A 12,337-nucleotide genomic window follows, 5' to 3' on the forward strand; every position below is an offset into this window, starting at 1 on the left:
AAGCTGTGGGTATTCAAATCCTCTGAAAATCAGGTTACTTATTTAGATTAGTGATCTGGGGTTGCTTAATGTTTGGGTCCCCAACTACTGAAAACTTAAAAAACACTTGATGTTCAGAATATGGATGCTCAAAAACTGAGTCAACCTAAATCACTACTCACTGGTCAAAATCACAGGTTATAGCTTTATGATGCATTATGAACAAAATTGTTCAGATCACCTAAGTGACTAAGGAGCATATGTCTCATTTTCTAAAATGCTTAAGTCACTTGGGAGCCTACATCCCAATGACTTCCAAATTGTCTTTGGAAAAAGCAACTGAGGCACTTTGAAAATTTTACACTGTAGGTATACCTGCAACAGACTTGTGAAGTCTATTGTTGAGCATTTTTATTAAATATCCTATGTCTGGCCAATGAGGAAGAGAGAAAAACAATTACTTTGCACTGTTGAAATGAGAATGCTCAGATGCATGCTGGATAAGATGAGAGCCATGATGCAGGCAGTCCCGCTGGAAGTCAAGCAGAAAAATCTTATGGGAACAGAATTTTTGTGAGATATTCAGTACTTTCCCAGTTATTCTCAAAATAGAATGATTGTGAGAACAACCGTTCTTGTAGTGTTTCCAAAAGACGTGACCAAGAAAGATATAGGAAAGTGAAAATTAAACAAAAGTTAATCAAACATTGAAAATGCTTGGTTCTAATGTGAGGTAAAAATTACCTTGTTTGACTTTTATCTGAATCATATTGTCCACCCCAAATGTACAGGAACACAGGAGTAATAAGTTGGTGCCAGACCTCTACCTTGATATAATGCTGTCCTTGAGAACCAAAAAATCTTACCACATTATAGGGGAAATCGTGTTATATTGAACTTGCTTTGATCCACTGGAGTGCGCAGCCCCGCCCCCCTGGGGCACTGCTTTACCTCGTTATATTCAAATTCGTGTTAAATCGGGTGGCGTTATATCAAGGTAGTGGTGTATTTGCTAATAGGGAACAACAAATATTATGAGTTAGGCACTGTCAGAAAACAGAAAATTTTAGCTAATTTGTCTACTTGATTTGACCATTTGATCTTTCTAGCTGATGAAAAACTTTCTAACTACTATGCATCTCTCTCCCCCCACTCTCTATTTATGCCCCATTCATGATCATAGTATCTGGCGATAAGATACTGGGAATGTGTGTTATAAACTGTGATGCATTTTCAATGGCTCAACTTCCTTTCAAAGAAGGATGTAGGGTCGTCTTCTTTGCCTTGGCCCATCAATAGGGGTCAGTAGCTCTTGTTCTTCGTGTCAAGCGCATCTTTCAAGCTGACACCAACCTCCCTTTTTCTCAAACCACCTTTTTCTCAAACCACCTTTTTCTATGTCTTCCTTGTAGCCTTTGTCCCATGACTCCTAGCTCTTACATTCTCTGGCCAACATATCCCACATCTTATGATCTCACATGACCCAGCTATCTCAGCTGATACTCCCTCAGCTCTTCTGAGGCAGACAAATGAGGTTGGTAGGCTTAGCTCAGTCTTCAATAATGTTTATGTGAAATAAGCATGCTTCGGATCTGACAAATGAAAGATAGTGACAGGTAATGTGCATCCATTTTTAAAAAACAAAAATAAAACGAATAGTGTCCCTTTAAAATAATTATTTAATTTAAATAATTTAATTTAAATAATTAAAACTTTATTTTCCATGCTGATGTTTAAATAGTGATCTTCCCTCCCCCCCGCTCATTTTCAACATGTTTACATTATGTTTTCACATATAGTCCCTAAATAGATTTTTTTAAGAAAGGAAAAACAGATTTTAGCACAGACTAACAAACGAAAATAAATTTCCAAAGGGTTGAACAGCCTGATTCTGTAATTATGCAATTTCCTAAATGTTGTAACGAGTAATGGAACGAGTGGCTGGGAGATTAATATTACATTGATGGCAAAGATAGAAGAACATTGTAGGAAATTGTAGGATAATTAAATTCTCACCAGGCTCTGGTAAGGACCATTGGTAACATGAATGAATTATTCCCACAAGGTTTTTGACAATATACAGGAAATGGACATTTTAAGAAGTGATCTGACTGTCAATACAGTACCTGTTAAAAATTCACAAGGTTCCAGAAGAACTGTTATTTCAAATGAAAAATTTTGCTTTGACTTTGCAGGTCATATCGATTATGTCACTTGCATATGGATATAATGTACATAGAGCCTGATTCTGATCCCAGGTATGTTGGTGTAAATCTGGAAAAATTCTATTTAAGTCAATGCAGTTGTTCTTAATTTGCATTGAGAGTGGAATCACACAATAGACAGACGGGACGGTGCTATTTGCAAGAGTGGTTTTCTTTTCTTAAGAATTTCGCAAAAGAAATATTTTGTGTATTATGTTAGCACCTGGATTTCCCACTGAAACTAGGACTCCATTATGCTAGGTTCTGGACATGCCTATAATAAAACACCCGCCCCCTCTCTGAAGAGCTTACAGTCTACATCAGGGGTCGGCAACCTTTCAGAAGCGGTGCGCCGAGTCTTCATTTATTCACTCTAATTTAAGGTTTTGTGTGCCAGTAATACATTTTAACTTTTTTAGAAGGTCTCTTTCTAGAAGTCTATAATATATAACTAAACTATTGTTGTATGTAAAGTAAATAAGGTTTTTAAAATGTTTAAGAAACTTCATTTAAAATTAAATTAAAATGCAGAGCTCCCGGACCGGTAGCCAGGACCCAGGCAGCGTGAGTGCCACTGAAAATCAGCTCGCATGCCGCCTTCGGCACACGTGCCATAGGTTGCCTACCCCTGGTCTACATAGACAAGACAGATGAAGACTGGGAGAAAGGAAGTGTTATCATTACAGTTTCCATGGATGAGGAACTGTGGCACAGCAACATTAAGAGTGGGATTTTCAAAAATGTGCCGTGTTGGCCCATCTCTGCTTCTATTGAAGTCTATGGGAGTTTTATGCTGATGGCTTTTGAAAATCCCATCCTATGTGATTGCTAAAGCCCTTACTTATGAGTGTAGTCCCATTTAAGTCATTTGGACTATCTGCACAATTAAAGACTGGTAGAATAGGATCTGTAATGTGTTCACCTACTGCTATAAATGTGAAAAATGTCTCAGTGGAAAAATATAATTTGATGTATATGATTATTGTAATTTTTTATATTGCTACACTCTTTTTACAACTATTGCCATCCAGAATATTAGACTAACCACTACTTAGCATTCTTCAAAATGTCATATTACATCAACTATTAGACATGGCAGAACATGTGTTGGACTTCTAGAACAGTGAGATTCTTCTGTATTAATATGCCAATTGAAGGGGAATTTAAACAAAAAAGTTTTAACCAGTTAGAATAATCCCTTCTGGAAATATTTTGCTAGTGAACAAACAAGTTCAAAATTACATTCTGGGCTGGCTGATCCTTTGTGCTTACTGTGGTACAAATCTCTGTTCAATGTCTGTCACAACCATTAAAGTATTAAATCAGAAACATAAATTTTATTTCTCCGATTGATACTTTAAACTTTGCTATTAGTTTAAACAACTTTTGAAGTAAGAGGATTCATCTCTTTCTCTGTATGTCATTAACCAAACATACGTGTCGATGAATTTTGAAAGTCTTCCTTTCCCAAGCCAATACTTAACTAAATCCCATCAATAACAAAAAACGCTAGTTCTTTTCTTATTATCTCCCTGTTAGGAGGCAATGTCTATTAATACTATAGTACAAAAGGATATTAATTATTTAGCAGATCATGTCATACTTTACACTTTTCACCATACTCCAAACCTTAGTTAAAACAATCCCTTCTCTTTCTTGTGTTGCCATAATATGCTCAGTTTTAGAACAGACATAGCAATTTCATTTAACTCTTTGACTACAGAGACATTCTGGCATCTTTTAGTATGTTTCTTTTTTACATACCCCTTTTGCATCAATCACACCAGGTTTCGCATTAAACTTCACAGTCTTCAAACGTGCACGCTCCTTTCTTTCAACCCTGAAGAAAATTAAAGAAAAATAAATCTTCACATCAGAATTATATTTTGTATTCATATAGTAACCAAGGATCTCAAAGCACTCTCTAGACACTAAGTCTTACAGCACTCCTGTAAAATAAGTAATTATTATTATTATTCCTGTTTTATAAATGGGTAAACTAAGAACCAGAAAGATCAAGTGGATTGCTCAAAGTCACAGAACAATTCAGTGGCAGAGATTTGACTGTATTCCAGGAGTCCTGACTTCTAGTACCCTCTTTTAATCATTGAAACAATGTTGCTTCCCAAAACAAATAGATGTTGGGTATAATTTTCAAAAGTATCTAAGTCCTATTTTCAAAAGTGAGTTAGGTACTTATATGTCTAAATCCCACTGATTTTCAATTAGACTAAGGGCCATATTTTTCAGTGGGAGTTGCAGGTGCTAATTACCTTTAAAAATCTGGCTTTAAGTGCCAAAGTTATTTTTGAAAATGGGATGTAGACTCCTAATTCACTTGAGTGCTTTTGAAAATTGTACCCTTGGAAAATAGTATTCAATATCCTTAGGCATGAATTTACTGTTTTCAAAACTAGTTGAAACGTTATCTTAAAAATTCTCACCTGAAATATATAGGGATGCTGTATGTTAAATTATACTCCTTTTCAAGTGCAGAGAAGTTTTGCTTGAGGCCTTTAAATTACTTTATATATGTACAGGCTCACCTCAACTGGTATTTCTGTGGAGACTTGGAGGCAGGACAGAGATGGGCATAGCCACTCAAACACATTATGAACTGGATTGCATACACCTTATAAAACATTGTCCTCTACAAACATGAGAGGGATGTGAAAAATATACTTTTTCTCCTGTTTGAGTTAACGCAGTATTTGATTACTGAAAACAAATATCAGAGGCTCTCGTGGGATTTGATACTCTGGGATGGCAGTGGATTTGGCAGATGGCTAAGCATGGCATAGGCACTGACACTGAGGGGTACTCCAGCACACCCAGAACGGCAACCCCCTTACAGGGTCTCCCCTTCCCTCCCAGGGCCTCCTGCCTGCCGCAGATCAGCTATTCTGTGGCATTCAGGAGGCGCAGGGGAGGGAGGGGGGAGGAACAAGGGTAGGGTGCACTCAGGGAGGGGGCAGAATGGGGTGGGGAGAGGCGGGGCGAGAATAGGCAGGGCGTGGCCTTGGGGGAAGGGATGGAGTGGGGAGGAGCCTGGGTTGGAGCTGGGAGGGAGCATCCCCAGGCACAGTAGAAAGTTGGCTCCTGTGAAGCAAGGCATTGGTGATGCAGATATTATAATACTGTATACAGGTTTGGTTTAAAAAGGATGCTGAAAAACTGGAGAGGGTAAAGCAAAAGCCACAAAAATGGTCTGAAGGCTGGAGAAAATGCCTTACAGCAAGAGCTCAATGTATTTAATTCATCAAAAAAGAAGATTGAGAGATGACTTGATTACAGTGTTTAAGTACCTTCATGGGGAGAAAATACCAGGTACAAAAGGGCTCTTTAATCTAGCAGAAAAAGGCATCAAAACCCCCTCATAGTTGGAAACGAAGTCAAATAAATTGAAATTGGAATTTTAGGCACACATTTTTAACAGTGAATTTGATTAACCACTGGAACAAACTACAGAAAGTGGTGAATTCTCCATCTCTTGATACCTTCAAATCAAGACTAGATGCCTTTTAGAAAGTTATGCTTTAGCCAAACACAAATTACTGGCCCTAATAAGGGTTTAACTGGGTGAAATTTTAGTGGCCTGTGATATACAGGAGGTCAGACAAGATGATCTAATGGTCCCCTTTGGCCTTAAACTCTGAGTCTATGCACTTGGTTTCCATCATTGAGTGGACTAACAATATTTTTAAAGGAAGTGCGATTAAAATTGAAAGTGTATTAACATAATGAAATGCACACAGCATATGGTATAATATTGAAAACTAAACCATATGAATCTCTAGGAATATGGAAAGTGTGTAATTAAATATGCATTACTATAAGCATCTGATGTATTATATAGTGCACTCTTGTGTACTGCAAGTACAGAATGCTTCAAAGGACGCAGGAAAAAAGGTAGGAGCCCGACAATCCCTCCTTATCTTTATTGATATGGGCATTATTGTAAAAGATGTCATTTATCAGCCTTGCAAAATCATCAGAAGAATTTACTAATTGAGGCACACAAATGTGATCACCTGTTTATAATAGAAAAGGTAATTTTATCTGTTCAAAATTCTTAATTGCTGTAGTAGATCTGGTGAGTACAATATCACAAAGCTAGCCTACAAGTCTACCCTCCTCTGACCTATACTGGACAGTGAATAGTTGGGCAGTAAGTGAGGAATGTTAGATAATCCTGATTGGTCTAATTATTCCTTTTTTTCCCACCTATCTAGTGAAGTTTCTTATGTAAGAAGCTGGATTACGTACATGCAGATCATTTAGTTCCTGAGAATAAATACAGAGCTCTGCTAGTTTTTGGTAATTGGCTTATTTTTTTCTTAAATATGAAGTCTTTGTCTTTTCATAGTTAAATAAATAACATAACATGCTCCCTTCTATCTGAGCGGGCTTTTATTTTTCTCACTGAAAAAACTGAAATGCAGGTTACTATAGTTACAGTTGAATTTTGGAATAAGTGTTTCTCTGTAAATGTAGAACAGAAACAGCTGAAATGTGTCCTTCAAATTCAATCTGTGATATTAAAGCCAAAGGAACAGCCTTAAATTTTAAAGTAACAGATGAAGTCCCATGACAGAATGGGTAAAACAAGACGACTTGAGGCTGTGTAATCTACTAAGTAGGAGGGACGTCTGCTGAGAAAATAATTAGCTCAAAGCTGAACACAGTTTTCTAATTATCAATCTGTGTTAATATTAATTCTCATTCCTATCTTTCCTAACCTTCTAAAGTAGTTGCTCTGAATTTTAGTTCTGATTCATTGCACAGAGAAACTTGAAAATGAGCCACAAAACCAGATCTGGTTTATGTAATGCCCCAGAATGACTCTAGCAATCATGCAGATGTCATGCTGCTATTTGTAGGCAATGCAGACAAAATCTATGCCACAATCTACATTGCCTTGAAAGGCATATAAATAATAAATGTAGTGAACTGCCATTAGTAATCCAGACACATTCACTAAGAACATTTATAAATGTTTATATTGCCTGCGGAAAACCAAGTGTTTCATAAGCTAATGATATATTATAAGTAGTGCAAATAGTAGTGCTTATAGTTAAAGTTGCCCAACACTTTCCTTTATAAGACACTATAACTTTACCAATTTTAACCTTTCAGCCTGAAATTTCTCATTCCAGGTGTCTAGCTGTCTATTTTTTTAAGTTTCAGTTGTTAACAATTCTTACAGCCATTTGGGTGAGAAACTTGTGCCTCCATGTTTTGGAGGGGTTAGCTGAAATTGGGCAGAGGGGTCACCCTGGTGTCAAGGATGTGCCCTTTGTTTTTCCTGTGCAAATTTGCCCACATTTCTCTGAAGTCTCTGAAGAATTGCACTGTCATAAATAAACAGATCAGGGTTAAGGTCTCTTTTACCTGGAAAGGGTTAACAAGCTCAGTAACCTGAGAAACACCTGACCAGAGGACCAATCAAGGGACAGGATAATTTCAAATCCCTGTGGAGGGAAGTTTTTTTTTTTCCTGTTCTTTGTGTTTTTAGAGAGTCTCTCTTGGGAGTTGAGGGAGTCCAGACATCTTAATCAAGTCTTCCCAGGTTTCTGCAATAAATTCTTCTATTCAAGCTAGTGAGTATTAGCAAGGAACTAGTATTCTTATACTTTTATTTCTGTATTTGCAATTGTGTGTTTGCTATAGAATTTCTTTAATTCTGTACTGTTATTGCTTTTACTGAGAAAGAAAGGAGGGGGAATTCTCTCCAGAGATTGATAAGTTTAGACCCTGTGTATTGTTCCATCTTGGTTACAGAGACAGTTAATTTCTTTTTATTCTTTAATAAATCTTTTCTGTAAAGGACTTGGTTGATCTTTCCTTGGGTGGATTCTCAGGGAAAGGGGAGGAGGGAGGCATCCCTCTGTAGTTAGATTCTGGTATCTCTCCTAGGAAAAGGGAGGGGGGAGGAAGCAGGGGGGAATGGTTTATTTCTCCTAGGTGTAAGAACTCCATGGATTTGGGGCTCTTGGGATCCCCAAGGATTTTGGGGAAGGACTGTGTCCCAATACACATACATTATTGGGTGGTGGCAGCTTTTACCAGATCTAAACTAGGATTTAAGTTTAGATAAATCCATGCAGGTCCCCATATTGGAACCCAACAGCTCCAAGTGGGGGTGAGACCTATGACATGCACCTTGCATGTGCTCAGTTGACACTTGTTAGAGTTTGGCAGCTAAATTCTCCAAAGACTGCTTCTACACTGAGAGCAAAGAGTCTGTCTCGTCTGTGCTCGCAATCCTATCTCTCATAGTGCCCAGGTAGCATGCAGAAGGAGGAACCATCCTGACATGAATGCAGAGGGGTGAGGAACAGGGTTTGGCTGAAGAGCTACAGGTGTGTGTGGGAGGGGCAGGAGCAGGAACTAGGGGAGAGGATGACAGAGGAGTGTGGAGTTCAGGGCAGGGATTATGAGTCATATTTTTTTTGGGGGGGGAGAGGCAGAAGCAGATGGGAGAGAGGAGGACAGGAGCCATGGAAGGAGGGGGAAGGATAGGAGCAGTGGAAAAGGAAAATAGATAGGAGTTGGGAGAGAATAGGATCAGAAGGGGATAGGGAGAGGCCAGGGGGAGAGAGCCAGGGGGTCTGTAACTATTAAAGCACACTCTCCTATTGAACATAAAATTGAACCCATTATTCCCAAGTCTCAAGATTCCTTTGCTGTGAAACTCACTGGCAAAGTGTGTGTGTGTGTGCATTCACCTCTAGTGGCAAATCCACACAGAAGATACTTGTGCTTTCTGCTGCTACTAGTTACTCAGTACTCAGAAATGAAAAATCAGGCCCTACATTTCTTAGATTGGGCACCCAAAATTAATTAACACCTCTGACAGTTTTGGGTTTAATCTCTCTACCTCTATTCCTCATGCGTACAATGCAGATAATAATTCCAGTTCATCTCATGGGGTGCTGTGAAGGAAGATAAATTCATTAACGTTTCTAAAGGTACTAAGAAGAGCCCATGCAGAAATTAATAATTCTTTATTCAGTGCAGGATTAGAATGGTGTGCCATAACAGTGCATCGAATGAAAAGGATAGAACTATTGAGTAACTACCAGTGCAACAAGCACCATCTAATCCTGTGCACTGAATGAGCAGGAGTGATGTAGAAAAAATGGCATGTGATCATGTAATTAAAGACTGTATCATAATTAGGGCTCTGTGTTTGTCATGGAGGTCGCAGAAGTCACGGATTCTGTGACTTCGGCAGCGGCCAGTGTGGCTGACCCCAGGGCCACCCAAGCAGCAGGTGAACCCAGGGAGAGCCAGACCCAGCCACTGCCGAAGCAGCTCTACAGGCATTCACTCGGGTGGCTCCACAGGCAGCCACTGCTCTGAGCAGCTGACCCTGGGGATCGCTAGAGTGGCCACTGAACCCTCAGGGCTCCCCCCAGCAGCAGGTGGTGCAGGTGGTGCCCCGGACTCCTCCCCCTGCAGCGCCCCTCCCACCAAAAGATTAAATCAGCGGTATTTATGGTATAAGTCCTGGACAGGTCATGGGCTGTGATTGTTTGTTTCTTGCCCAGGACCTGTCCATGACTTTTACTAAAAATACCCATGATTAAATCGTAGCCTTAATCATAATGTGTACACATAAGGAGGCCAAATTAAGGTTTTATTTGCAACCTTAACTCTGGCATTTCCGAACTCGTGAGTGCTTGATATTGCAACTTTAATGTCCTTTTAACTTTTTAATGTGATAAATTTATATATACACATGTATGAACTTAAAGCCTTTTCATTTACAAATACTATTTGAAAATCAGTGTTTTGTGACTCTCTTGCAAAGGTTGACATGGCAAACACCTAAATAATGTATAAATTGACATTCTTTACACTGCTTTAGATGTTAGCAACTCATCAACAGGGAAAGCACAATACTCTCAACTCCAGTTTTGGCAGGTGAGTAAACAAGGAACTGATTTTCAATGGGTTGATTTAAAACAGTTTTTCAAACTTTAAATTCACCTCTTCTGTACAAAGCCAGATTACTTGTGGTAGTGGCTATTCAACCCCCATAACTTGCATGGGGTGGGACTGCCGCATTGTCAATCTGCAGCTGCTACTCCAGCTCAGAGGACACTGCCTTTCTATGCTCCACATGTAGGAGTTCTGGCCCACTACAACCATGTAGCCACAGATCCTGTGTCCCCTTGAATGATCCATTGAAGTCTTGCAAATATCACTCACTCCCACTCTGCTTAGTTCCAGGCACAAAGCCTGATTTGTAGAACTAGTCACAAAACATATTTCCTCTTATGTCTCTATGGGTTTCTCCAGATAACTGCTTTAAACACACAGAGCAAGGACAGGGGAAGGAGATTTGCCTCTCAGAACTAGAAGTTGGGATTTCCTGCTAATGCTAAACAATAGCATATATACGGCTTTGGAATGTGGGCTACCAGATTAGGCTGAGTGGGTTGATAAAGAATTACAATTTACATTTGGGTTTTTAAAATCTCACCTACTTGAATTCATTCCTGTCAACTATTAAACTGGGATCCTTCAACTCGGATGTGTATGGAAATTCAGCAGAAGTGAGATCCATATATTACCACACTAATGAAACGCAGAGCTATTGTAACCCACACACCTTCTGGGTGTGGTGTTCTGTCCCATCTAGTGGCACCGAGACCACTTAGAGAGAGATAAAATGAGTCTGTTCTACAGCCTGAGCTAACAGCCAGTTAGCTTTTAGCTCATGCAGTTAGACGCTCATGCCCTATGCTCCAGAGGCACCTGGTTTGATCCTGCCCACCAACGACCAGAGTCTGTCGGTGTTACACTATCACTACGCTTGGACCAATTTCTAGCCTGGCATAACTAGACACAGTCCAACTGACTTCAACAGATTTGGGCCTATTTATGAATGAGGCTATAGGTAAAATTTTCAGTCACCAAAGTGACTTCAGAACTTAAGTCCATTTTCAAAAGCAACAGGCACATGGGTACTTAGCACCATTGATTTTCAGTGAGATTTAGGCTCCCAAGTCACTTTTGCAAATGAGGCTTAGCCTCCTAACTGAATTTGGAGCTTTCAAAAATTGTATTCAGTGCATTTAAATCCTAGTAATATCAAATAAGTGGGTTTCTGGGTTCCACTTATAAAACAAAATGAGTAGCTTAGTGTTTTGGCATTGCTTGATCTAAAGAGCCAGCATTTGTGGCCTTATGAGGCAAACTCTACTTCAGCCACAGTGGAGTAAATCCTGAATAATGGTACAGTGGAGTTATCCAGGTTTACACTGATGTAGCTGAAAGCAGAAGCTGATTCTATGTGCTTGCCAATGAAAAAGGGCCTACAAGTAAAATTTTCAAAAGTAGACAAGTGAATTATGAGCATAAAAATGTTCATAATAAATTGTAAAAAGGACAATTTTGAAATCTATTGACTGTCAATGAAAACTTAGTACCTAAATTGCTTCTGAAAATGGTACATAGGCACTTTTGAAAATTTTACCCTAACTCTTTGGGGTAAGCTGGAAACACAAAGAAACTATATGCAGATTCACCTCATATGAATGTATTACTGACAAGGATTATGCCACTTTTAGAACTTTAGAAGCCATGTTACCGGACAAACAAATGGGTTTCCAATCAAGCCATAGCTACAGTGACCAAGTATTAGCTTTGGCAACACACACTGAGGCTGTATTCAGTGAAAACTCAAGTCTGGGGCAGCTTTCTTAGTCTCATCTTCTGCCTATGACACGATGTGGAGGAATGGCCTCCTCCTGAAAGCCAGCAAAATTATCCCAGGCACTGATAAAATTCTTCCAGGACATTCTGACCAACCTTTTGTGTTTTCCTGAGCAACCAGGTCAGCAGGCCATGCACTCTCAATGATGGCCTACCACAAGGATCAGTCTTAGCACCGACCCTGCTTAATATCCACACCAGTGGTCTGAACCGAACATTATCACAGAAATTGATGGTGATGGCATTGCTTTGACCATACAGGCGCAGGATTTACCTACACAGAACAAATCCTGACTAAGGATGGAACCTTAAAACCATTTTAATATGGAATAATATTTATTATACTGATGGCTAAACCCAAACATCATTCAGCTTATTGTGTCAGCATTTCATCTAAACAATCAAATGGTTAGGCAGGAACAGCACAT

At 39.2% G+C, this 12,337-nt stretch overlaps 1 protein-coding gene across 12 annotated transcripts in view; it reads right to left on the bottom strand.

Annotated features, from left to right (window-relative positions):
• Nucleotides 1–12,337, bottom strand: part of DLG2 (discs large MAGUK scaffold protein 2) — a 1,428,123-nt gene that overhangs the window by 54,241 nt on the left and 1,361,545 nt on the right. For all 12 annotated transcript variants that reach the window (XM_039519930.1, XM_039519931.1, XM_039519932.1 and 9 more), the window contains one exon: nt 3,948–4,023. In XM_039519930.1, coding sequence (XP_039375864.1) covers nt 3,948–4,023 — 76 coding nt within the window. The remainder of the gene's footprint in view (nt 1–3,947; nt 4,024–12,337) is intronic.

The sequence above is a fragment of the Mauremys reevesii genome, linkage group 1 (genome assembly GCF_016161935.1).
Source record: "Mauremys reevesii isolate NIE-2019 linkage group 1, ASM1616193v1, whole genome shotgun sequence".
Classification (NCBI taxonomy): domain Eukaryota; kingdom Metazoa; phylum Chordata; order Testudines; family Geoemydidae; genus Mauremys; species Mauremys reevesii.